Source organism: Emydura macquarii, unplaced genomic scaffold, assembly GCF_026122565.2.
Source record: "Emydura macquarii macquarii isolate MOO-44397 ecotype Brisbane River unplaced genomic scaffold, CSIRO-AGI_Emac_v2 contig_3390, whole genome shotgun sequence".
Classification (NCBI taxonomy): Eukaryota; Metazoa; Chordata; order Testudines; family Chelidae; genus Emydura; species Emydura macquarii.
The window spans coordinates 2555094-2581642 of NW_027133527.1; the positions used below are offsets into that span (position 1 = coordinate 2555094).

Genomic DNA, 26549 nt, shown 5'->3' on the forward strand with positions numbered 1-26549 from the left:
GCGCGCCTGCGCAGTGCCGCCGCCTGCGCGCTCTGGAGGCCGCGCCTCCCTGAGTTATTTATAATGTCGGGCTGGTGACGTAGCGAGGGGAGGGGCGGGGCGGTCCGAGTGGCGTCTGCGAGCGCGTCGGCGCGGAGGCCCCGCCCCCTTCCCCCCTCCCCCACCTCCTGCTGCTGCGATGGGGAGCGAGGCGGCGGCCAGGGGGCTGCCGGGAGCCGGGGCAGCAGCTGGGCATGTGCCAGGCCCCGCCACTGCCTGAGGAGGAGGGAGACGAGCCCCATGGGCGGCGGGCGCCCGGCGCAGAGCCTGGGGCCCAGCAGCTGACAGGACCGGACCGGACAGCCGGCGGGCGGGCGGCCCGGAGGCCTCGCCCGGCCCTGCGGCGAAAGGCGGCTGCGCTGGGCCTGGCGGGAGGCTGGCTGCGCGGCCCCGCTCCCACGCTGGCCCGGCCGTGAGTTGTCCAGCGAACGGCGGCGGGGGGGAAACTGCGCGCTCCCGCCCCGGGAAGACGGGGTAGGGTGTGTGGGGGGGGCGAGCTAGCTGCCCCCCCTGCGAACCAGGAAGTGGCGGGGTGCACCGAGCTAGCTGCCCCCCCCCCGCCCTGGGAAGGAAGAGGGGAGGCTTGGCCCCGGCTTGCCTGCCTCCCCCTTCCCTCGTTACCTACGCAGTAGCCAGAGAAGAGCCTCTTCCCGTAGACGGAGGTGAGCTTATTAACCCCCCCCCCCCCCCCCCCCCCCCCCCCCCCCCCCCCCCCCCCCCCCCCACACACACACACACGTGCCAGTCAGCAAGGAGAGAGGGGGCACCCCTGGAAGCACAAGCTACGTCTCTTGTATTAACTGCCCCCAAGAAAGGGGGGAAGTTCCTGTTTTGGAGCAGAGCACGTCCCTCTCCCCTCCAAGGTAGGGGCCCGGTGGAAGAGTGGAGCCGAGCGCTGCCTGCATCAAAGGTTCCTACCCCCCACCGAAGGATAGAGTTGGGGGGGTGCCCTGTGTGTGGAAGCTTGACTCTAGAATCTGCACCCCGTGTCTCCTTCCTTTTGGAACTATCCCAGCAGGACGGTGGATGCCATGAATAGCAGCCGCGCTTCCCACTCTCTAGCCCAAAGAGTCGTGCACCGAGGAGATCAATAGAGGAGGTGGGTTGCAGACGCACCATGGCGGGGAGTGGCTACACAGACCTGCGAGAGAAGCTGAAGTCCATGATGCCTTATCGGGAGAACTACAAAGGCAGCAGCCTGCGGGATCCCATAGAGTCCCCCTTTGGGGGAGTGGGGGGTGCTGCTGCGGAACGCAAACGCAAGTACCATGAGGACTCTGACTCTGAGCCCAGTGACTACGAGGAGCAGCAGCAGCAGCAGGAGGAGGAAGCCCGGAAAGTCAAAAGTGGCATCCGGCAGCTTCGTCTCTTCAGCCCGGATGAGTGTGCCAAGATTGAAGCCCGGATCGAGGATGTGGTATCTAGAGCTGAGAAGGGCCTCTACAAAGAGCATACGGTGGACAGGGCACCTCTTCGGAATAAGTATTTCTTTGGGGAGGGCTACACATATGGGTCCCAGCTGCAGAGGCGAGGCCCTGGTCAGGAAAGGCTGTACCCCCGGGGGGAGGTGGATGCCATCCCTGAGTGGGTGCATGACCTGGTGATCCAGAAGCTCGTAGAGCACAGGGTGATCCCTGAAGGCTTCGTGAACAGTGCTGTGATCAACGACTACCAGCCTGGTGGCTGCATTGTCTCCCATGTGGACCCTATCCACATCTTTGAGAGGCCCATCGTCTCTGTGTCTTTCTTCAGCGACTCTGCGCTCTGCTTTGGCTGTAAGTTCCAGTTCAAGCCCATCAGAGTCTCCGAACCTGTCTTGTTCCTGCCAGTGAGGAGAGGGAGTGTCACTGTGCTAAGGTAACTAAGTGGAAGGCCTTTGAGTTTCAGCAACAAAACTGAGACTCCTTAGTAGTTTAGTATTGATCTCAAGTTATGTAAGCAAACATCCGCAAAAACATGCCTGAATTGTTTATACAGCATAGCAGTTACATGGGCTTTCCACTGACCAAGTAGGAGGATTAAGCAGGGAACCTTGGGACCGATCAGTGGGGTCTGGCTGGAGCAGTGATTCAGCTAGGGTAGCAGGCAGTGACGCAGCTGGGCTGCCTCACTTGGGAAGAAGACAAGCCGATCGGCAGGGGTCTAAAGGAGAATAGCTGTCTGCGTATGGGTCGTTGGTGGATTGAAGCTCTGTTTAACTTTAATCCACTCCTGTCTACGGCTAGAATACACCGTGAGGCATAAAATGGAGCCCCTACCCAATAGTGTTTGTCTGTTATAGAGCAGCTGAGTTAGGAGTTAGGACTCCTGGGTTCTATTCTTAGCTGGGTCACTGACTTCCTGTGTGACTGTAAACAGAGAGAGGTGATGTTCCTGGCCTCATTTTTCTCTGGCTGTAAAGTGGAGATTTTAAATCTTAGCTGCCTTTTTGTAGAACGCACTGAGATCCCCTGTGAAAGATAATCTGTATGTGCAGATCATTGTGTACCTTTCATAGCTTCAAAGCAGTGTACAAACTGCACAGCAGCCCTGTGTGGTAGGTAAAGTAAGGTTTTTTCCCATTTTTACAGATGGGAAAATAGCCATACAAGTCAAATGACCTGCCCAAGGTCATGTAGCAAGTCCCTGGAAGGCCAGGATTGGGACTTGGAAGTGCCTACCTTCTAATCCCTTTGTCCTCTGTGTCCTGCTGCCTCTCCAACTGCATATGGGCTGTTGAGATAGGCACAGGTAACAGGCAGTTAAGTTGCATGTGGGGATTGGTGCATATGGCCTTGTGCAGCAGGTGGGCTTCTAGATATCACAGGATGGAGGAAATCCGATGCTGGGACTACATAATTTTATGATCAACATTTATAGTCCTGAAGCTAAAGGCAGTCCTGCAGAATTTTTTGACAGGAATAGTCAAATACCTTTTCAACAGTTTCAACTTTTTCAACATTGCCAAAGGGGAAGTATTTTAGCTATTTTATTGTCTGAGCTGGTAAATGTGCGTGCTAGTAGCAAGACAGTTTGTGGGTAACACAATCTCATGCTTTGGCTTGTAAAATGGTTGCTGCAGGGGTCAAGAAGGAATTTTCCCCTTCTTGTACATACAGCATTGTACAGTTGACCAAGTGCATTAATAACAGATACTTAGCACTCACATGGCTTTTTATCTCTAAAATGCTGCACAAACATTAAATAATCTACCCCAGCCCCCCTTATGTTAGGTGACATTCAGATTGCTGGGAATGTGGGGATAAAAAATGGACATGTAAATGAAACAGCTCCCTGAAAGCTAACAAAATTCTACCTGCTTATTCCAGTGGTGAATATTGGCTTGAGGTCAGGTTCTAGAGACTGACAGAGACAGGATAACCAGCATTGATGGACCATCGGTTTGATCTGGGATAGTAAATCTTACATTGCTGCAAAGCATTCTAGCTGGACCAGTGTAAAAGGAAAGAATATGGGCCTGTTCCTGCTCCCAATTAAGTTAATGGAAAAACTTTCATTGTTTCATATTGGAAGAGGTCAATTCTGAATTGGCAAATAACTTCAGTGGGTGAGACAAGCGTAGAACTAAAACGAAAGGTTTCTGAATAGCACTTTGAGTGTTTTTTGTTGCTGACCCATTGCTGGAATTCATTCACTTAATCCAATATGAGAGGTTACAGTTTCCGGTAAATAATATATTTTAAAATGGGGATTATTTCAATTTAAATGCAGCGGTTAATAAGTATTTAGCACTTACAGGATATTCTGCCAGAGGGATTGGTCTGTGATATTGTGATCCAGGCTGGATCAAAGTTGTAATGACTTATTCAAGTTGCCGGGTTAGAGAGGGAATGAACATGAATTGCAACAAGTCTCCTAGATCCTGCTGAATGTGCCTGAGATCCAACCCTCTCAGTCACATTGAAGAGTCAGTTTTCTAAACTTTTGGGGGGGGGGGAAATCCAAGGAAACAGTTTGTGAAGGCAGTTATTCTGAAAATAAGGAAACTGCGTAGATAGAAATAGCATGCTTGTAGTGTCTGTGTGACTCAAGTATTATTGGGTCAGTGGCTGCTCTTAGCAGGACTGTATTCCTGGGAAGCCAGTGTAGCAGCATTTCTTTTGCTGTATATGTTACATCTGTGTGGGAACCAACAAAGGGTCTAGGGAAAAGAAGTTGAATCTCTCCCTATTTAACCCATTTTCCCACCTCCTTTGTCTCTCCGCATGTCACTTTTGCTGTGTCCCTACTAATATCAATAGTCCATTTGCAGCTGCCTTCTTGGTTTTCAAAGCTCCCTGTTAAGTTGTTTCATTCTCTGATCTTGTAGCCACCTATTTCCCCCCTCCTCTCATTCTGCTCCTTGGGCCTAAATATTCTGTCACTCTCCACTGTAGAGTTTTTAGAGGGTTGTTTTTGTTTGTTTTTTGTTTGTTTTTGTGAGGCGGGGAAAGGATCACTTATTGCTACCTCCTATCCCTCCCTCCAGCCTATTATGGTACTTAATTTCTTGTTTAAACAGGTCAACTTTAAACCTCTTTGCTCTCTAACTTTCAACTGACTCAGTAAAATACCTTGTGGCACCATATATAAAGGACACTAGGCATAAAAGCTACATAGTAATCTGAACTTTTATGTCCTCTTTAACAGTAAAGCAAGATGTAATGTTTGTTTTTACAGTGTGCTTAATGCACTTCCAGATCTGCAATTATATAGTAAGAAAATATACAGTGGGATAAAACAAATTAGCTTTTGGATGTGGAATAGTTTTGGAAGTGGAACAAATTCTGTTTTAGCTGTGCTATTGTTTTCAGGCTCTAAGGCTTACAGCAAAGAAAATTAAGGCCAAGTAATGTGCCAGACAGAGACCTTCCCTCTATGTAGTGTTCCTTGTGGATATTTTCTTTGATTCCTGATTAAAGAGGAATGAATGAAGATAGCACTTTGAGATCTATGAAAAAGATGGTGAGAGATGTTATCCTTGCTTTTTCAGATGTGAGATAGGGAGAGAGATTTAAGAGGTCAGCTTCCCCAATGTCCTGTATCAATTCAGAGGAAAAACTGGGAGTGGAAGTTGGCCCCCCGTTCTGCATGCCCCTTATCTGCTGGACCATGCTGTCCCAAAACCTAGAAAAAATGCTCAAATGAGTGGACTTTGCTGAATTTCTTTTTCCATGAGGAAGTCTAAATCAAGCTGGATGTAAATACCATGTATCTTTACTACCTTTCATTTCAGTGCCACTCCTTGTAGGCTAGGGTTGTGCAAGTGATGCTGTTGCCTGCTGATGCAGCCATAAGAGCCTTTCCTTTTTAAAGGAATCTGTACTCCGCTTCTTGCTGACCAGTTCTGAAACTGACAAGATGTTAGCTGGGCCAGGCTCTGAACAATAGCAGAGGCACTAGAGCTGGCTGCTGACTCAGGATGAACCTGCTTTCCTTTGTAGTTGTAAGAATTCCTGCATAACTGTTCAGGCTCGAAACTTTTATTTTAAAAAGAGAGCTTAAACTTCAAAAATTGGTGTAGGTCCCATTGCTTATCAGAGGAAACTTCATGCTTGCCAGTGGCGAATAGGCATGTGGAGTTTTCAAGCTCTGCTTGAACCTGTTAGAGTGCAGTCGGCTGAGTCAGTGTGGGAGGGCTCCTTCATAATCACTGAAAGTAGGCTGAGGCCTTAAGCCCAGTGGTCACTGACTTGAAATCTATAGATATTTTATGGTGATGGGGTAACATGCAAAGCCTTTGAAATTACCAGCATACTTGGACATCTTCAAATGCACCTTGTCCAGTGTCCTAATAATGATTTGCAGTATTGCCTCATGTGTCTCTTCCCAGCAGGGGGTTGAACTTGGAGCAGTGTCTAGGGAATACGCTCAGCTCCTGCAGAGTGCAGTACCTCATTGCTTGGCGGCAGCTCTGTTGACTAAGGAATGGCAGTGTGTGGGTGGGACTCCATTAGGAGCATTCTGTGTTGGAGTGAGTAGCTGTGATGTGCACGCTGATGGACAAAGTATGAGACTGGAATGCCAGCCAAGCTGCTCTATGGCTATGGGGCAATTCATTTAAACAGGCAAGGCCTCACTTTCCCTGTCTACAAAATGAAGGTGAAACTCCTATTTATACTAGATGGTGTAGCTGAGCTTTTCAAATCACTTTAGACAATAAATTAAGCCTCTGTTCACCCCTGTGAGGTAGGTAATAATCCCATTTTACAGATGGGTAAACAGAGGCACACAGGTTGAGATTTAACCAAAATCCCAAAGGAAGCCTACAGAAGAACAAGGAATAGAATCCAGCTATTCTCATAGGGATGCTGTGAGGCAGAATGAATGTTTGCTTTACAGGTTCAGTATTCGTATTGTTGGGCGGCTCAGGACGTAGCTGACTGACTTTAGCAAAACAGAAAATGACCTTTTTTTTCTTAAGTCTCCCTATTCAATATGGGGCTGTTGTGGGACACAGCATTGCATTTGAAATGGTAAAAGTTAACTTTTGATTCAGTCTGCATAGAGCTCAGGCTGACCAGCTTTGGGAACTTACTGCTGCCATCTTCTTGGCATGTGCCTCTTGAAGCAGGGAGGCAGAATATCTTGGTTTACGGTCCTTGCATCAGTACCTGGTGCCTGCCCATGGCCATGAGTCCTATTAGTTTCACGTTGGCATTAAATTCTTCTGAAGTAGGCTCCTGCCCAGTGAATAATCAGAACATTCTGCCTGTTTGATATCTTATGAAGGAGAGAGTTCATGGTTAGAAATTGACTCGTTCTCTTCTGTTAAAGGCATCATTAGGGTTCTGTTAAGATGAACGCTAACGTGGGTGATCTGATCTTAATTGATTCACTGGAGTTTGAAGCAAAGATACTGAAACATAATAGAGCCCTATAATAAGCCCACTTGCGTAACACTTCTTAAGTCTTTGTGATACACTGATCTCCTTTCCAGTATGTGTTTTATTCAAGTGTATCTCAGCCCTAGAAATAATAAAAGCTGTATCTTGGAAGGAATGAAAGGTGTATATCTCTCTGTTTTGACAGTCCTATCTACTAGATAACTCTGCATGTAGGAAGGGCTGCCCTGTGCCATCTATCCTTCTCTGGATAGACCTGCTTGAGTGACCTACAGGCCATGCTTTTAGAATGCTGACTTGTGACTTTGCAATGAGGCAGGCAGCCTAGTGTTAGCGAGATCCTCTGGGAAGGGCATGCAGTGTCTTCCTAGCCAGTCTCTGTGAGCAGTTGGGAAATGAGGAGAAAATGGGAGCACAGATTTCTAAAAAGAAAATAAAAATAGAAGCCCCTTATAGAATCACTGAATTATGGAATGATGTGGATGCACTGCAGAATGTTACATTTTAGCTCCCCCATGTTATCCTGCATGAAATCATTAACTCCAACCTTGCTGGCCAACCTCAAAATTGCTGCACTTATACCATAAGTGCAATCTGTCTATCTTAAGTGTAAAGAGGAGGTGGGAGGGTGGCCTATAATATTAAAGAGGTAAGTTCACAAATGTATGACTCTGCTTTTTTTTCCTGGATACACTGATTCTGTAGTGTTTTACCCTGGATCTGGCTCAGAGCATGTAGTGCCCACTCTGATCTGACAATGCTCAAGTCCCCTTAGAAATCCTTTGCATCCTTGAAAGCCACTGGCATCTATTTGAGAACATTCTGAAAGGCATTTATCTTTCAAGAAGTGCCCTTTTGAGCCACATTTGGGCATGGGGAGCTCTGGACTGGAAAGGGGATTTTCTATGTGCCTCCAAAATGCTTTAGAAGAAACAAAGCAGGAAAAGCATTGGCATGGTGTGTTCCCTTCCCTCCCAGTCTGAGTGGGGCTCGGTCCTTACCTTCAATTAACATCATAAGAACAGTTGAATCTCCAGAAATTCTTACAAAGCCATTTGTTTGCCTGCAATAATCCATATTAACATAAAGTGTGGCACTGCCTAGTGAAACCTCAAACTACATACCTTACTGATTAGACTGTACTCTGAAAACTGTGCTTTGCAACGAAAAGGCAAACACGAGAACAGAATTCGAAAGAGAATGTTGAAAGTTCTTGAGCATCTACAAATTCTCCTGTGTTATCACTGCAAGTGCAAGGTCAGTCTGGTCTTTTGACTCGTCTGAAAGACAAAATGGATTAAAAAGTGTCTCCCACATTGCAATAGTCTTCTGCAGGTGATTATGCAATACAGTACAGTACATAAATCCATGTTCTAGAGTGGCCATACTACTTGATAGTGCCAATAACACAAGTGTCTCAAATGCTTCTGAATACCCAGAGTATGTACTGTTAGGACATCAGCTTGGTTTACAGAAATTAGTCAAGCTAAATCCTCATTCATACTGGGCCCGGATAGCTACAGCAGTAGAATCTCTCTGCGGCTACATAGGTGGGCAGTCTGTGTGTCGCTTGCTTGGGGCAGCTGAGCAGGGAGTGGCTGTGGAATGCAGGGAAGTATCTGAACTTGTTGGGGAAACAAAGGTTTGTCTTTCTGGTGCAAGGGCATTCATTCTCTGACCCCTTCTTGCCACCCTGCCTTTCACCAGGCTAAGAAACTCGTGGTAAAATTCAGCTGTGATCCCAAAGCTGCTACAATTAAGGGAAACTCAAAAGGCAGAATAGACTTTCAGTTAATAGCCACTTCTGTGCAGCTCGCCCACATTGACCTCTGTTATAATGGCGATGGTTTTACATGGGACTATCCCTTTTTGTAAAGTGGTGGTATTATGTAGCTCATCTCAATTCTCCTGACCATACTTTGCTAGATGAAGGCTGCTGATTTTACCCTCCATAGTCACACTTTAAATATCACTTTCTTTATGAATCTGGCTGGTGTTAATTTCTTTTGTTGTGTACTTAAACACTGTGGCAGAAAATGACCAGGACCAAAAAAACATCAATGTCTTCATCTGTTTCTCAGCTTGCCTGAACTTTTAAAGCAAAAATTACATAAGGCAAATAACTTGAATTTTTTATTTGCAAAACAAAACGGTGTGAAGTTTAGGAACAAGACCATGAAAGTTAGGGAAAGTAGCAGAACTTAATTCTCTGAGACTGGGAGTCATTTGCCTATCAGCCTGCTGATAGTTCTTGTTTTGTTTGGGTTTTTTTCAGTGGATATGCAGCTGATGAAATTACACACTGCATTCGACCACAAGACATCAAGGAGAGGAGAGCTGTCATCATCCTTAGAAAGTAAGTGTTAAAGCATTTTGAATGGTTCAAGGAAAAAGTCAACTTTATTCTATCATTTCAGAGCACTTTTAAAGGGACAGTATCAGGTGCAAATCACTTGTTACAAAACATGGGATTATTAAACATTTTAAATATTAAATATTGGATTATATATGGTGCTTGTTCACATTTTGTTCTACACTTGTTTTGAAATATGGAAAAAAGGTTGGCTGGTTCTGACCTCATTTTGGTTACAGAGAGTTCTGGGATCCATTTTCTGACTCATGCAACAGTGTATATTTTGTAACGTTTGAATTTGCAAACACTGTAGAGGGTACAGTCACATCCAGACAGCTGGCTTTCGTTGGCTGCCCTTTTAAAAAAAAAATAAATAAAAATAAAGCCAGGCTTGTAAAACCCTAAATTTTGGGCCTCAGTTTAAGACCTCGGTTTACCTGATATCTAAGTACTGAAAGTTACCTGACATTGTCCCGTCAAGAGGATTCTGTCCATATCAGTTTCTGGGTGGGGCATCTTTCTTTTATAAGAAGGCAGAGGAATTACTTTCCTCTGGGAAGAGGATGACTCATTTCCAACGGGGAGCTAAAAGTGCTGGTGTCTGAGACGCATGGATTACGGAACTAGGCCTGTACATGGATCTGTAGGGTTTGGTAATGTGATATGGTGCCCTGTAAACTCTATCGTCCCCCACAACACTATCTTATCTGCCCAATAACATGGTGTTACGGCATTTCTTCTAGCCAGTGTTTGTCCGTATAGCTTTACAAGTTTCAGCAGCAGAGAAGCCAAATGAATTCTTTGCACTGGACTTCACTGCAGAGGATATGAGGGAAGTTCCCACCTCTGAGCCATTCCTTTTAGGTGACTGATTTGAGGAACTCTCCCAGATTGAGGCGTTGGAAGTATTAGCAAAAATTGTTAAATTAAAACATAATAAGTTAGTAGAACCAGATGGTATTCATTCAAGAGTTCCAGAGGAACTCAAATATGAAATTGCAGAACTATAAACTGTGTTATGTAACTCTTTTTAAAAAAAAATTTTTTTAAGGCCTCAGAGGTGATGCTGGCAATTACAGTATCAGGCAAATTCCAGTATCAGGCAAATTGGTTGAAAGTACAGAAAAGAACAAAATTATCAGACATAGATAAACACAATATGTTGGGAAGAGTCAACACTGCTTTTGTAAAGGGAAATTGTGTCTCACTGATCTATTAGAATTCTTTGTGAATGTCAAACAAGCACATGGGCAAGCATGATTCAATGGATATAGTGTACTTGGACTATCAGAGAGCCTTTGACAAGGTCCCATGCTAAATGCTGTAACCCAAAGTAAGCAATCATGGTTAAGGCTAAGGTTCTGTCACGGGTGTTTTCTGTAAAAGTCAGAGAGAGGTTGTGGGCAATAAACAAAAATTCACAGAAGCTGCGACCTGTCCCTGACTCTTACTAAAAATACCCTGGATGAGAGGGGCAAACAGAACTGCCGGGACTTGCAGCCCCTCCGGCTCTCTACTATAGCAGGCTGGTTGCCCGATCAGCTGTTCGGCGGTGGCCCGGGTCTGGCAGCTCAGTGGTCCTCTCCTGGATCAGAACCTTGTTAAGACAGGAAACAAAGGGTAGGAGTAAATGGTTAATTTTCACAGTGGAGAGAGATAAATAGCAAGGTCCCCCACAGATCTGTACTGTGACCGGTGCTGTTCAGCATACTCATAAATGATATGGAAAAGGGGGTAAACAGAGAGGTGGCAAAATTTGCAGATGATACTAAATTACTCAACATGGTGAAGTCCAAAGCTGAGTGTGAAGAGTTACAAAGGAATGGCACAAAACTGGATGACGGGGCAACAAAATGGCAGATGAAATTCAGTGTTGGTAAATGCAAAGTAATGCACATTGGAAAACACAATCCCAACTATACATACAAAATGATGGAGTCTAAATTAGCTATTACCACTCAAGAAAGATCTTGCAGTCATTGTGGATAGTTCTCAGAAAACATCAGCTGATAATTCCATTCTTTAATATAGTTTCGACCAATTTGCCTGGGACTGAAGTTAGGTTTATTGGCTTATAATTGCTGGGATTGTCCCTGGAGCCTTCTTTAAAAATTGACCTAACATTAGCTATCCTCCAGCCATCTGATCCAGAAGCTGATTTAAGTGATAGGTTACATACTACAGTTAGTAGATCTGCAATTTCACATTTGAGTTCCTTCAGAACTCTTGGTGAATATCATCTGGACCTGGTGACTTATTAATGTTTAATTTATCAATTTGTTCCAAAACCACCTCAAATGACACCTCAGTCTGGGATAGTTCCTCAGATCTGTCACCTAAAAAGCATGGCTCAGGTTTGGGAGTCTCCCTCACATCTTCCTCCATGAGGACTGATGCAGAGAATTAATTTAGTTTCTCCACAATAGCCTTATCTTCCTTGAGTGTTCCTTTAGCATCGCGATCGTCTAGTGGCCCCATTGGTTGTTTAGCAGGCTTCTGATGTACTTAAATACTTTTTTGCTGTTATTTTTTGAGTCTTTGGCTAGTTGTTCTTCAAATTCTTTTCTGGCCTTCCTAATTATATTTTTACACTTCACTTGCCAGAGTTTATGCTCCTTTCTATTTTCCTCAATAGGATTTAACTGCCACTTTTAAAAAGATGCCTTTTTGCCTCTGACTGCTGCTTTTACTTTGTTTAGCCACGGTGACACTTTTTTTGTCCTCTTATTATGTTTTTTAATTTGGCATATACATTTAAATTGAGCCTCTATTACGGTGCCTTTAAAAAGTTTCCATGCAGCTTGCAGGGATTTCACTTCTGGCCCTGCTCCTTATAATTTCTGTTTAACTTCGTCCTTTTTGTGTAGTTTTCCTTTCTGAAATTAAATGCTACTCTGGTTGGTTGCTTTGGTGTTTCTCCCCCACGCACCTCACAGGGATGTTAAATTTTATGATGTTATGGTCACTATTAACAAGCTGTTCAGCTGTATTCAGCTCTTGGACCAGATCCTGTGCTCACTTAAGACTAAATCGAGAATTGCCTCTCCCCTTGTGGGTTCCAGGACTTGCTGCTCCAAGAATCAGTCATTTAAGGTGTCAAGAAACTCTCTGCATCCCATCCTGAGGTCACATGTACCCAATCAATATGGGGATAGTTGAAATCCCCCATTATTATTGAGCTTTTTATTTTCATAGCCTCTACAATCGCCCTGAGCATTTCACAGTCGTCATCACCATTCTGGTCAGGTGGTCGGTAGTATATCCCTACTGCTATATTCTTATTATTCAAGCATGGAATTATGTCCATAGAGATTCTGTAGCACGTTTTGGTTCATTAGAGATTTTTATTTCATTTGCCTCTATGCTTTTTCACATGTAGTGCCACTCCCACCAGTATGACCTATTCTGTCCTTTCAATATATTTTGTACCATGGTATTACTGTGTCCAATTGATTGTCCTCATTCCACCAAGTTTCTGTGATGCCTATTCTGTCAATATCCTCATTTAATACAAGGCATTCAAGTTCACCCAACTTAGTATTTAGACTTCTAGCATTTTTATATATAAGCATTTTAAAATGTGACAATTTTTTGCTGTCTGCCATTATGTTCTGTGATTGAATGGGACTCTTTCACCCAATGAAATGAATAGACAGCAGGTTTAAAACAAACCTAAGGAAGCACTTCTGCACATAATGCACAGTCAACCTGTAGACCTCTTTGGCAGGGGCTGTCGTGAAGGCTGAGTATAACTGGGTTGAAAGAAGAATTAGATAAGTTCATGGAGGATAGGTTCATCAATGGCTATTAGCCAAGGTGGTTAGAGATGCAACCCCATGATCTGGTAGCCTTAAACCTCCAGCTGCCAGAAGCTGGGACTGGATAACAAGGGATGAATCACTCAGTAATCGTTCTGTTCATTCCCTCTGAGGCATCTGGGATTGGCCACTATTGGAAGAAAGGATCCTGGGCTAGATGGATCATTGGTCTGACCTTGTATGGCCATTCTTATAACATCCCCCCTTGGGTATCTCTTATTCCAGTGGGTCCTGGGAGCAGAAACCATATCACTTTTGATTAACTTGAACATACATGGCAACCTTTTATTTTTTTTTTATTTTTAAACTCATTGTTGGATCATACTTTCTATGGGGAGTACAACAAGTAATTCCACTGTCAAGAAATCCCTTGATGCGAAACGTAAAAGCCCTTTGGAGCCCTTATGGCTTCCAGAAGGAAGTAGGCAAATGGCAGACTGCTGGAATTTCAACCCAGGCAGGAGTGAGGTTACATGGTCAGAAATCTGGGTCCGGATGCTCTAAGCTTTCAAGCAGCTTAGCTGGTTTCGAGGAAACCTAGCAGCATGGAAGGTGTGGCACAGTGCCAGTTATATCAGCCCGGGGCAAAAGTGAAGATTCAGATACTGGTTAGAGGGAAGCCATGAAATGAGACCAGGAAAGGTGGCAACCCTGAGTGAGGCAAAATCAGCTTGTGGAGCAGAGGTGTGAAGTAATGGCAGCTAACAAAGCAAGATCACAATGGTCCCCTTCTAGATTCCGAGACCAGGGAGATTGATTAAAAGAAAGAGAGAAAAGCTATTGTGTGTGTTTAATTCTTATGTAGTGTTCATAAACGAGGCAAAGCGATCCTGATAGGAACCAAAAGGCAGCTGCAATGGAAACCAGTAAGGATGAGGATAGCTGCTGCCAGAAGCAGAACAAATCTGGACTAGGGTCACTGGAGGTGCTCTCACAAATTTCTGTGGCTGTTGAAATATTTGAAGTGGTGCAGGCAGGGGGTGCTGTACATCAGGACTGAGGTGCGTTGGCAGGGTTGCAGGAGAAATGAGACTTACAGACTTAAGGACTTGAGACTGGCCATACTGGGTCAGGCCGATGATCCCTCTACCCCAGTATTCTAGGGCTTTGTCTGTGCTAGAGAAGAGCATTGGCTTAACAAAATAGATTTAAATTAGCTAAAGTGGGAGAAACTTACAATATAAATATGCTTGAACTGTTTTTTCTCTTGGTTATGTTTTTGTTAATTCAGTAACTAGAGAGCCCAGCTAAATCAGTCAGCAAAGGATGACACTGTTTTTGTTTTTTGGGTTTTGTTTACATTACAGTTTAAATAGATTTGACCTAGAGAGTTAAATCACTGCACTTTTCTAGCATAGACAAGACCTAGGAGAGCAGGGATTTGCATATCTTGGCAGAACTGTGTTGGAAATGACTCTGGAGCTTGTTTTTAGTCAATGAATTTAAACGATCCGGTGTATTTAACATTGCACCCTCTGCCTCATTCAAGTTTAGTGCAGGAGAGAGCACAATGACAACTTCTCTGCCTTTACTCAGTTGATAGCCGATTGGTTGACTGGTGTGATGAAGAACGCTGTTGTATCCTTCACTTGACACAGAGCAGAATCCTCCTATAAATATTTTCCCACAGTCTGTAGCACCTAGCAGCCCTGATGCTTAAAATGTACATACACCGCTTTGCAAAAGGGTACACTATGGATCTTGCAAACAAGAGCTTATTTTAACGACTACATATCCATTGTAGTGCTAAAACATCTGCTCCTTGTTGAACTTAGTCCTCATCCATACACTGCAGGACTGCAGTGATCTTTGTAAACGCTTGCATCCCATAGTGCAGATTGCTGTAGTGAAATTTATCATGTCCTATATCATGTGATTGTGGCAGATTTAAATAGTGTGTTATGCAACCAGGAAAATAGCTACTTCCTATAGGTAGTCTGTTGTTAGCATAATAGACACTGTAGCAGCTGGCGATGTCATAAAGCGCATTCTTTCTCTAGGGTCTGATTGGGAAGCCAAAGAATCTGATTCTCACCAAATAAATGTTATGGCAAAGGGTGCTTAGCTTTAAACTTCAGTATAGATAGGAACTAGAATATCCAGCCATGTGATGCAGGGGCCAATAGGCAAAACTTTTGGGCTTGAGTCTTTGTTCCTGAATACGTTCTGTGTGTGAAGCTCCAGAAACTCTGATCTTATTTGGCAGCGAGTGTAGAACAGAACTATATGTATTGGAGAAATGCTTGGACGTTTGATCAGTTTTGTGGAACACTTTGAAAGCAGCATGGTTACCAAGTAGGTCATAAACATTACAGTGCAGTTAGAACATAACAATATTTATCCTGTGTACTAGAGCTCAGGGCTGCCAGAACACCAGAACGGGCCAGAATTTATCTTCTGATTAAGAGGTGGGAGGCCCTGAGGGGGCTGAAACTCCTAAATTAAAACACATTTTTAGCATAACTATAAAACAGGGAAAATAAGCAGTGTTAGTGCAACCCTAGTAAGACCTGCTCAAATAGGCTTTGAAAGTAACTTCTAAAGGGTAGTTCAAGCTCTTTGTAACATTTCTTGCATGCTGTACCTGTCGAGTACATTAGAAGGAACCTCTGTTAAATGTCTTTAGCTTTGTGTAATTTACTTGCCTGTGTGTATCTTCCTTTTTCAGTCATCTGCTGCCTAGTTACATTTTAAAATATCTAAAAACTCGGCAGACTCAAGCCAAGATTTTATGCCCTTTTTTGATCCAATTAAAACTTTAAATATGATTGGAAATGTCTCAATTTCTGTGCAAAAATTTTTTTAAATGCGATAACCAGCTCCTAAAGTTGCATCATTCCACACCCTCACAAGCTTTATTTCCCCCTCCCAAAGTTGACTATTTAGTGAAATCACTTTTGTGAGAGCCATTGTGAAATGCTGTAGGGTGAGAGGAAAATTTGTGGTTCTGTTGCCCAGCTTATGATGCTTGTCAGAGAACGGATTCATTAATCAGAAGCAGACAACTTTGTTATATTTGGCTTCTTGTGAGTAGTGTTGGGATGGCAATAAACTGGTTCAGCATAGGGCCTGCCATCATTTCTGCATGCAGTGTTCTAACTAGGATTAGTCCATAATTCTCACTTGTTGAATTGAATCTGAATTTCAGTAGGACACTGGCAGTTAATCTGGACTCTTATTAGTCTGGCACACTACTCCTTGTGTACTGTGCACTTGGCAAACCTACACACATTCTGTGTAGACATGCCTTATTAATTTGTCGACACATTGGACCTGCAGCAAAGAGAGTAAGCTGGTGAGGGTTGGTGGAGAGGATGGTTTGCTCTGCAACTGCAAACACTTTTAAATTCCAGTTACAAGCTATCTGAGTTTTTTCCATACCCTGTTGAAATCAAGCTTGCAAAGCCAATTTTCCCCTTTCTTACAACCCAGCCCCTTGACCTGATTTTTAGCAAACCTCCCTGTATGGGACATGAACATCGTAAAATAATATTACGAAGCAGGAGGATTCTGCAGCCGTCCTCCTTTCATGGAGATGCGGGGGTCATCTCCACAACATGCGCTGCTCTAACCACGGGGTTACATCCTTTCGATGCTAGGACTTGGTTCCATGTTTGAAACACCATGCTGCAGAAGCCAGAGGCTTGAATCTATGCATAGCAGTGATGCAACCACTGTGTTATTGTAGGATAGTGTTTGCGTGCTGTATTTACTTCCTGGACACACAGACTGAGCCAGCTACAGCTATGTCTGAACAAACTGTACTATTGGACAGAATTGTTCTGTTTTAGCAGGACTGTGCTTGCCACTGTTGCATGCTGATGTAACTATGAGCATGGTTCTGTTCCAGTGGGGACTAGATCTTGAATATTTGAATTGAGATACCGTGTTGCAACTTGCTTGCTTGGACTTCCATCCAGTCGTCAGTTGGAGATCTGGAAGAATCTTGAGAGTTTGTCAGAAAATCTCCAGCAAAATTCTGTTGATTTGTGCAGGTGTGCTCTCCTGACCCCAGCGAGAGAGCTAGATATGTAGTGAGAGCAGTAGTGAAGCGAGGCTCTGCAATATGAATCAGAGATTGGAATTCTGCTGCATCACTTCTAGATACTTTATCCAGGGTTTTAAGCGGCTGAACAATCATTAACCCTCAGAGTTAATAGTTGAGTTACGATAGGCCAGTAGGTAAGATTGGTGTGCTAGATCCCATGGCAAACTTTTCTGACTAGGGAAGTGGGAATTTTAAAGGAGGATGGCAGTTTTTGCCCTGTGGTACTTTGCCTTGCTTGTCACTTAACCCTTACTGAGCTGCATGCTCCAACTCAGGGGCTCTACTTCAGTTTGACTAGATAGAATAGCTACTTCGATGAATCACCACTTCCCCCAAAGACTCATTGGAAACATTTGTCTTTTAATATTCACAGAACAAGACTAGATGCTCCTCGATTGGAAACAAAATCGCTGAGTAGCTCTGTGTTGACACCAGGTTACACCTCCGACCGTCTATCAGGAAGCAACAGGGACCAGATCCTGAAACCAAAGCGGTCCCATCGCAAAGCAGACCCTGATGCTGCTCACAGGTAGGATGAGAGTTCGTTAAAGTAGTGGTATAGCTAGAGTGCTTCTGGTCACAGTGTGAACTACAAAGTTTCATGGCATGGGACAAAACAATGGTAAACGCCACGCACCCATAGTAATCACAGTTGCTAGAACAACTCATTTCATAGGCCTTGGTGTGATTCTTGCAAAGATAATACAGCATCATTCTTATAATGCTATTGTGTAACAACTAAACTTGGTATATCCTATTTTGTTTGGCTTTTTGGGGGTTTTTTTGCCTTAAAGTTCAGCTCAAGTTTTCTTTCCCATCAATGCTTTTTCCTAGAGTTTCTGCCTCAGTCCTGCTTCACACAAATTTCATAGGAAGTATAGGCCTGTTTAATCAAAATGGCTTTTTTTTTTTTTTTTTTTTTTTTTTTTTTTGATTAAAGTGCCTGACCTGTGAATGTAAAGCTAAGCTTGGATTTTAAGATGTTTGTTTTTCTTGTCAAATGATTGGCAGGATTGAAAAGCAATAGATTCAGCTAGCTCTTGCTAGTGCAGTCATTCAGAACAATAGTTTTCCCTGTAGCTAATTTTGACCTTTATTGCCAAGCAACCTGTGCCATGATTATATCAAATGAAACCACTACTTTTTTCAAAGGATAAAAACTTTCACTAATAGGGAAGAGTGAGTGGCTCTGTATGATGTTTTTCATACCTGCTTGGGTCCCAATCCTGCATTCTTTGCATACCCAAACTCTTGGTGAACTCTATATACAAGGATTGCAGGATTTGGTTTCAAGAGGGATTTGGACACTGACATCTTCCTGGAAATGGTCCAGTTTGTCTAGCAGTTCCAGAAGTTAATCCAGTCTTTAGAGTGTGCTTATGGAATCCTATCCATAAAGAAATTTCACCTGTGACTGCCTATATAATGGCTTCTAATCAGGAGTGATAACTCTTTTATTATAGGAAAAAAAAATGTGGTGGTGCAGAATCATGATCGTTCAAAGCCAGCTGTCCAGTGTAAAGTCTAACTAGTATTCCTGGTACCCAGAGGTGTCTCTGGGCCTTAGCAAGGGTCAGGACTTCTTCTCAATATCATGTAAAACCAAAAGATTGACTTGGTTTCTTGGCTTGACTACATCAAGTTCCAGCCCATGTTGCAGCCAGTCAATTTAGGGGAGTCTTATTTGTGTAACATCCCCCTTGAGCTCCAGACTAATTATATGACCATAATACAAGAAGAGAACCACATATACAAATGTAATATTTAGATTTAAACATATTGCAAACTAGTGTTGAGTAAATATACAGCATAAACACAATTAATCATACAGGAAAAAACAGTTTATAGAACCACAAGAGTCTGTGTCAGTACAACATAGGTTGCAGGGATTTATGTTTCTCCTTAACCTGAGGGTTATGTTCTCACTCTGTAACCTACTTATGTCCAAAACTGCTTGGGTCTCCTAAAATCATATGGTTCTTCCCCTTACGCAGCTTAAAAGACTCTAGTATAGTACATGCATAAACCTTGGATGTCAACATGATGCAATTGTTGTGGGGGCAATAGCTGTTGCTGTTCTGGATCAGATCATTGGTTGGTGTAGTCTAGTATTTTGCCATTGACAGTGGCCAGTATCCGATGCTTCAGCCAGTATGATGCTTCAGCAGCAAGCGGGGGAGTGAGATCACGAAACCTTACCCAAAAAAAACCAACCTCATGGAACTGTTACTGTTAAAATAACACTCCTAAAAGAGCAAAGGAATATGGAGTCCTGCTCCCTTTAAAAACAGTGGCAAAAATCCCATTGACTTGAAAGAGACCATGCCTTTAATGCAGTCATTCTTTACCTGTGCTTATCACAGCAGGAATCTTCCATCAGTAGGGTAATATTTGGTACAGTCAGCTGCAGTTAGGCAGGGATAACACAGTAGTTGCATAGTTTGGTAGTTTCTCTTGTAGCTTTACAGCTTCAGTGTAGGACGAGTAAATAAAGAGCCTTTTAATCACTTGTGATGTTGATGCAGAACAAACTGTATCACTACAGGCAAAATCCTCCTGTCGGCATTCATATGACTTTATATTCTGCTTTTCCTATGTTGTACTCCACTGGAATTCCATACTTGTGGGAATATTGCAGTGTTGTGACATGATGGTGTTGGAAGTCAGATCTGCCATGTGGACCTGACAGGAGAATCTTGCTCTAAGTGGTCCGTTTGGTCAAAATATTTAAGCAATTGTCGCTTAAACAGCATAGCTAGTCTGAAACCTCTCTTAAATTCAAAATTGAGTGTCTTTTCTCCCAATGTTTCTCTTTTTTTTTTTCTCTCTCTCTCCTTAGGCCGCGGATTTTAGAAATGGATAAGGAAGAGAACAGGCGTTCAGTTCTCTTACCAAAACATAGGAGACGGAGCAACTTCAGCTCTGAGAACTATTGGCGTAGGTCTTACGAGTATACAGAGGACTATGACGAAGAGGAGGAGGATGGAAGTCCAGCCCGGAAAGTTAAAATGAGGCGACATTGAGGCATGAGCATTCAAGAGTCTCGAAGCTGAAGAGATTGGCCTCCAGTCTATGAAAACTTCTCTCCTTTCCCCTGGCTTTTTCTCATCTAGCTTCAGGTTTTTTTTTCCTTTCAGGCTGAAGAATAATTGGGAGGGAACTGGCTATTTGTTTTTATGAATGGAGTAATACTGAGGCGTAAATATTGATGGAATGTGTCAGGTGTCACCTGCCGTTTCCAAAGCAATGGGTCAAATAGGCATCTCCTCCCTCCTGAAGTGGACAATGTTAAAGTTGTGCCAGGTTGCCTGTTCTGTATTTTTGAAAACACCAAAAAGTTAGCTTTCATTACTGACGATTTAAGAAATTAATTTTTCCTTTGCTTTAAGTTTAAGTTTCTTTTAAAATGTTCTAAATATCTTGTTTGACCCCAAGAGTTGAAACTCTTTGTAGCGGCCTCATACTCCATGCTACACCAAAGGGCTCCTAAATTCTTACGTCTGCTATTACATAGTTTGGTTTAAAAAAAAAAAAAGTGCCCTGCAGCAACTGGAAGTTTTAAGCTTTGCAGGCACCTCGTATTGCAATCGATTACAAAGCGTTTAGGATATTTGTTGCACTTTAGTAACCGTTTTTAATGCATTATGCTTTCCTCCACCCCTCCCCCAACTAGTTTGGGCTTGCAAGCATCTTGTTTTCTGCACTGCTAACTCAAGGGTGTATTCTCTCTGTGAAGGGCACATAGAAGCTCTTGCTCACGTCCGCATTGGTTCTGAGGGGCTCATCAAGCAGAGAATAGCCTTTTTTGAAGGAGGGAGGAATGTGTTGGACTTGAAGTTGCGCCATCCGCTTAACCTTTCTCTCCAACGGCATAATTACGGTTTTTCAGAGGTGTATTGTGTTTGGACTTTTTATTTTGTTTTAAATCTCTGGATACTAAACATTGTGTAAGTGTCTTAGTTGGCACTGAGGCCTGGCAGGCTAAGGGACTGAGATCCTTATTGTTTCCCTAGGCTTTTTGAGTATGAAAATGATTTGTGCACATGTGATGGATACATGCTTTTTCCTTCCCCAAAGCTGGAAGAATAGCCAGAACAATGAGTAGAGCTTAGCACATTACACTTTTGAGGGAACGTGACTTGGAAACACCCTGGAAAGAGCTGTCGTTGTGCTGCCTGGCATCTTGGTGGAAGTGGATCTCTCCCGCCTTGGATAAGGATCCAGACTGCGTTATCTCTGGAGTACCCTATCTGAGGATGCTTCAGAGCATTGCAACAGCTTGAAGAATCTGTCCAACTTCTCAGCCACAAAGATGTGCTGATGAGTAGCAGGAGTATGTGATATTGTCACCCCAGTATCACAACTGGTCTATGTCCCTCTTCTATCTACTGGGAGCCGATAGGAATTCCTGGTGCAGTGAGCCTCTTGGCCAACTACTTAGAGTGCTGAGAATAAGATTCCTGGAACCAAGGCGTTAATATTAGAATATCTAAGCTCTCCCATGTTTTTCTGATAGTTTTTCCACCATTCAGCCTACGTTATCCTGGCTTGAAACCTCAATGAGTTGTCAAAGTTTGGGGTCTGATAACCTATTTAGTACCCTAATTTTAATAAATAAAAATTGTACAAATTAAAACTCAATTTGATTCCTTGAATCCAAATGTCAGCAGTTGCAAAGATTAGTCTTATTTTTAAAAGGTTTTCTTTTTTCAGTTTTGCCTTCCCTAAACATTTTTGTAGTTTTTCCTTGGCATTGTCTTCAACACTAGTTATGGTCCATGTACTTTACAATAAAAAGATTTAATATATTTTGAAACATGTCTGATGCTGTCATGAGGAGTCTTCAGTCCAGAAACCAAGCATTGTTCCCTCATGTGTTGTTTGTTGGAAATTTAGCACGTTTACTAACCACCTGGTTCAGGTGTGGTGGTTCTCCAAATTTATAGGTGGTTCCGCTTGAATGTTGAGTTTAAGTCTAGATCCACCATTGGTTGTAATGCAAACAAAATTACTACTGACTTCAGTAGACATTTTATCTGCATAAAGATTACTAGATTAAGCCTTTCAAAGATTATCCTTGGCTTGTGTTTTTGTGTGGCTTTTTTTCTGGTTAACAACTCCTGTTGGCATTACTCGAAGTTATGAGAATAATCATTTGCCAGCCCTTTAAAAGAAAGCCCCACCTCTTCTGCACAGAGCTCTGAAAATTCATCTTTCGGGCTGTCTTTAAAATATAAATTGCATTTGAAAATAAAATGTTAAATTAGAACTGCTATTTCTCTGCCTCCTAGCTTGTTGAAGAGAGGAGTACTCCAGCTCCAAGACAGTTTAACAATCAGAAGGGAATAACTCTTCCCTTTTAGGTTTCTCCTGTTGTTAAACTAGCATGGATACTGGATCTGCAGTTTTGCCTGTTTTTATGGCTAGCCTCATGAATTTCACTGTTTAAGATGGTGTTTCCTAGCAGGAGGCTGAGGAACACCTGTTTTTAATTAGAACACTTTTTTGGATTCACAATTTAAAGGCTGCTAAAATTCCCTGTGCACTTCTAGGGTACTGCGCTGAGTACATGAATTTTCTAAAAAGTAGCATTGATTTGCTTAAACATTGCTCTGGCTGGATAAATAGCAGAAACCATAATGTTCTGTGTTTATTTCCTCTTTCCTTTGAAAGTTCTCTTGCGTTATGCAGAGCATCCTCATCCTAAACAGGCTACGTTAAGTCTACCTCTGCAGTCAGGATACTGTACTCTGGTTCCTCAACTTAAAATGAAGTTGGTTGCAATTGTGCCTCTTTTGTGATGTGGTATTAGTGGCTCCCAGATCAACACGTGATGGAGCCAGATTTGTTGGGTGACATAGGCTGGGATGAGGTGTATGGCTTCGTCTCCATAAAGGAGCTCAAGACCAACTAATGCATTATGTATGGAGGTGTCTCTCTTAACGTCCGTGTAGACAAAGGTACCTTTTACATCTGATTTATTTTTATATTCTTCAGTGCAACTTTTTCCTGTTTTCCATCGTTGCCATTTGTTTAGTTATACAGCTTTTGCTTGGGTGGCCAGGAAAGCCTTTTCGGGTTATGAGTTTGTGTTTTTCGTTTTTGTTTTTTAAACTGACTGACTGCCACATGGATGCATGGAGAGATGGGGGCACAACTGATTGGACTCTAGGCATCTTTCTCTTTAGAGCAGATGTCACCCTGTGTGTTGGCAGATCATCCTCCCCAGGTGTACAGATATTTTATATAGACACACGTATGTACATGTGTAGATACATGCTTTTTAACTTTTTGCACTGATCGACATCAAAGTGAAGCCTTGATTTTAATAAAAAAAAAAAAAAAAATTTACATTTTCACACAGATCTAGATGTCTAGAGAACCTACTGTTCTTTATCTGACGGAACAATGGCTCAAGACGTTAATGAAACCCGCATGTATTCTGTAGCTGGCTCGCGGTAGCCTGTGGGGCTGCTTGAAAGTCCCAGATCAGACTTGTGTGCACTCTCCTAGCATAGAGAATGTCCAGATGTTAGGTGAGTTCTAGCAACTCTGGCCACCCCAGTCCCACCTCTTTCTATCTCCTGAGGGGGAAAAGGGTGGAACTTGGGTCATTACCAGATGCTCAGAAATAAAGCAGGTGGCTTCTAATAAGGCCTTATTCACAGATTTGACCAACTTGGCTTTAAAATCGTTCCTGGTGTGGTACAGTGATGTGGTCCAAATTCGCCTCTGTAAATCTGAAGCGTGTAGTATGCATAATTCATTAAACTATCACCTAAATCAGAGACACTGTAAAATTACAAAAAAAAAAAAAAAAACCCAAACAAAACCCCAAACCTAGTCCATGTCAGTATTTTTCTTAGCTAAGGAAGTGGATGCTTTCTGCTTCTCTGAAAACAAAGACTGGGGAGGAATTTGTATTTTTGCTACATGTAGCTGAAATGAATGTCTAGTGATTAGTATCAAAACTTTCATTGCATGGGCCTGGTGTGCCCATAGGAAGAGAGCGAAAAGGTTGTTTGCTAGTGACAGAAGGAAAGTGTTTAGTACAGGGACTTCTTTAGCTTCCTTCTTAAGTTTGATGCTGTAGGCAGAACATCGCTTTGCTTCTTAAGCATCTGACAACCTCAGCAGTTCCATTTAACAGCCTCTAGGTAAATGACACATGGATAGGAAAGATGTTGGTGGCCACATCTGGCTTTTACCACCTGCTAAATTGTCATCCAGCTGTTGTAAGTAAATTGAGTTGCAACACACATGAGCTGTAATCCAAAGGCGTGGTTCATCTTGAAGCTTGGAGAGTAGACTGTGAGTTGATATTTCAGCAACTGACATGCACACTTCTGAATTATTCGTCCAGGTAGCTTCTGCTGTAACAAATTGTGACACACACAGTCTCTCTCTCTCTCTCTCTCTCTCTCTCTCTCTCTCTCACACACACACATGCAGGCGTAAACTTTTTTCTCCAAGTTCTCACACTCTCTTTCAGGGTTCCTGTGCAGGGAAAGGGGGAAGGGGCAGAGCTCTCATTTCTTCAGTTTTAATGTTGGTATGAGGTTTTGATAGCAATGCTCACTGGAGATGGGTCTAAACCAAAACCCCCAGATCCAACAGCCCTGAAATTTGAGGGAAGTTCAAAGCTGGACCCGAACCCTGTGGCTTGGGCCCACCTCTAGTGATCAGTAGTTTTATATGCCAAATGCAGTTTCCCTTTTTGAGACAAAGGGAATGCTAATCTGATGCTCTGACAAGCACCATAGTATCCCTTCCCCCATTTTCTTCCCCCCACCCCACACTCACGCTCTTAACAGAGTTCTGGCTGACTTACATTTTGTTTTTTAAAAGATTCTAACTTTTTGTTACAAATGAAAAAAAAAAAAAGTGGCAATATTTTTTCCTGTAATAAGTTTTTCATAGGAAAGCGTGGTTTGTAACAAAGTTGTACAGTTCTGAAGTTTGAAATACAAAAAAGTGCTGTGTGGAACGCTGTAAATGGGGAAGAGATTATTTTATGTACAGTACAATGGGGGGAATCTTTTAATTCTGGTTGATTCTTAGGAAGAATTTAGTTCTTCACTGTCAAGGGTTTGGAATTTCATGAATTTCATTTTTTTTCTTGTATAGAATGCTGCATTTAATTGAATAAAAGCAGAAAGCATCACTTGATTGTGTGGGATTTTTTGGGAGGAGGTGGGATCCCAACTAGGTTACTGACTTGCTGTGTCGTCTACAGTAAGTGGCTTGGGCTTGCACTGCTTCAGGGATCCTAATGGAACAAATGAAGCTCTTCAGCTGAAGTTGCTGGGACTCAACACTTCTGAATATTGGGCCCTTAGTCCCTGTGCTTCACATTCCCATATGTGGGGAAGAAGAAAGGCGGGGATGTTACTGAACACCTCTACAAAAGGTTAGTTTCTAGGTGAAAAGCAGCGTAAGTGCAAAGAAGTATTTATCCCGTCTTGTGCTGTGCTAGAATCTAGAGTTGGAAAGGCTTTTTGGTCTGCATGAATCATTTTCCCCTACCCCATTGTACACTACTGGTGTGTGTTGTCACAAGGGGACTTGGTCACGTCTTTTGGATAGAATATATCACAGCCGAAAATCAAATTGCTGGGAAGAGTGTTTCCATTCTCTAGTGATATCCCATAAGGTAAAGTCGAAGCCAAGAAGAAGGGGGGAGGGGAGATGGGTGGAGCACTTCTGAAATGCAAGAGGCCTAAAAGATCATGCAAGCCTGCAGGAAAAGGGAAGGACAAGGTCCAGGGGCATCGGTTGTGCTGTTTAGAGTGGATCACAGATGTGTGTGTCCTTCTCAGGTCAGACTGTCAAACAAGGCAGGCACCCAAAACTGGTAGCATATTCTATTAGAGTTCACCAAACCAGTAATAAATGTTTTTCCATTGAACAACAGATAGTCCCCTTAGCTCTCCAGCCCTTCTTGTCCCTTCAGACAAGCGGGACTTTGTGATGCAAGGTTATTTAAAACTAAAAATCACCATACATTAGGTCACTCCTGCCCTCATAGTGCCAATCGCTCACCACAGGTCCGTGGATACTCAGATCTCACACCAAAGACAACGCTGTAGCCAATTTCTCTAGTAAACGAATCAAAGATTTACTAGGTAAGAAAAAGAAATGAGTTGCTGAGAGGTTAAAGCAAGTAAAATACATTACAGGGGGTGAGTCAGCTTGTAAATCCAAATGATTAGCAGAAGTGTAGTAATCTGCTGGTTTTCCATAAGTCTCTCAGGGTTACCCAAAATGGCTTTGAGGATCTCTGTCCAATTGCTCAGAATTCCCCCTCTCAGAATCCATCAGGCCAGAGATACAGGATTGCTCCCAGGGTTCATCTTGTAGCTGTCTTCCCCAGAAAGCAGCATGGCACGTGGTCGATTTTCCCTTTGTTGAACACAACGACCCATGCTTTGAAGTTAGGGTGCTTCTCATTTACAGTTCTAAGGCTT

General features: G+C 43.0%; 1 protein-coding gene across 2 annotated transcripts; it reads left to right on the forward strand.

Annotated features, from left to right (window-relative positions):
• The first annotated feature begins 149 nt into the window (after window positions 1–149).
• Window positions 150–25246, forward strand: ALKBH5 (alkB homolog 5, RNA demethylase). 2 transcript variants are annotated; one of them, XM_067534373.1, is made up of 5 exons: window positions 150–451; window positions 1058–1896; window positions 9139–9219; window positions 17456–17611; window positions 19922–25246. In XM_067534373.1, the coding sequence occupies exons 2-5, from the start codon at window positions 1157–1159 to the stop codon at window positions 20103–20105; spliced, it is 1161 nt and encodes a 386-aa protein (XP_067390474.1). In that variant the 5' UTR covers window positions 150–451; window positions 1058–1156; the 3' UTR covers window positions 20106–25246. The 2 variants fall into 2 exon arrangements, with proteins under 2 accessions (XP_067390474.1, XP_067390475.1); XM_067534374.1 differs by lacking the exon at window positions 150–451 and having other exon boundaries at window positions 760–1896.
• Window positions 25247–26549: the final 1303 nt, after the last annotated feature.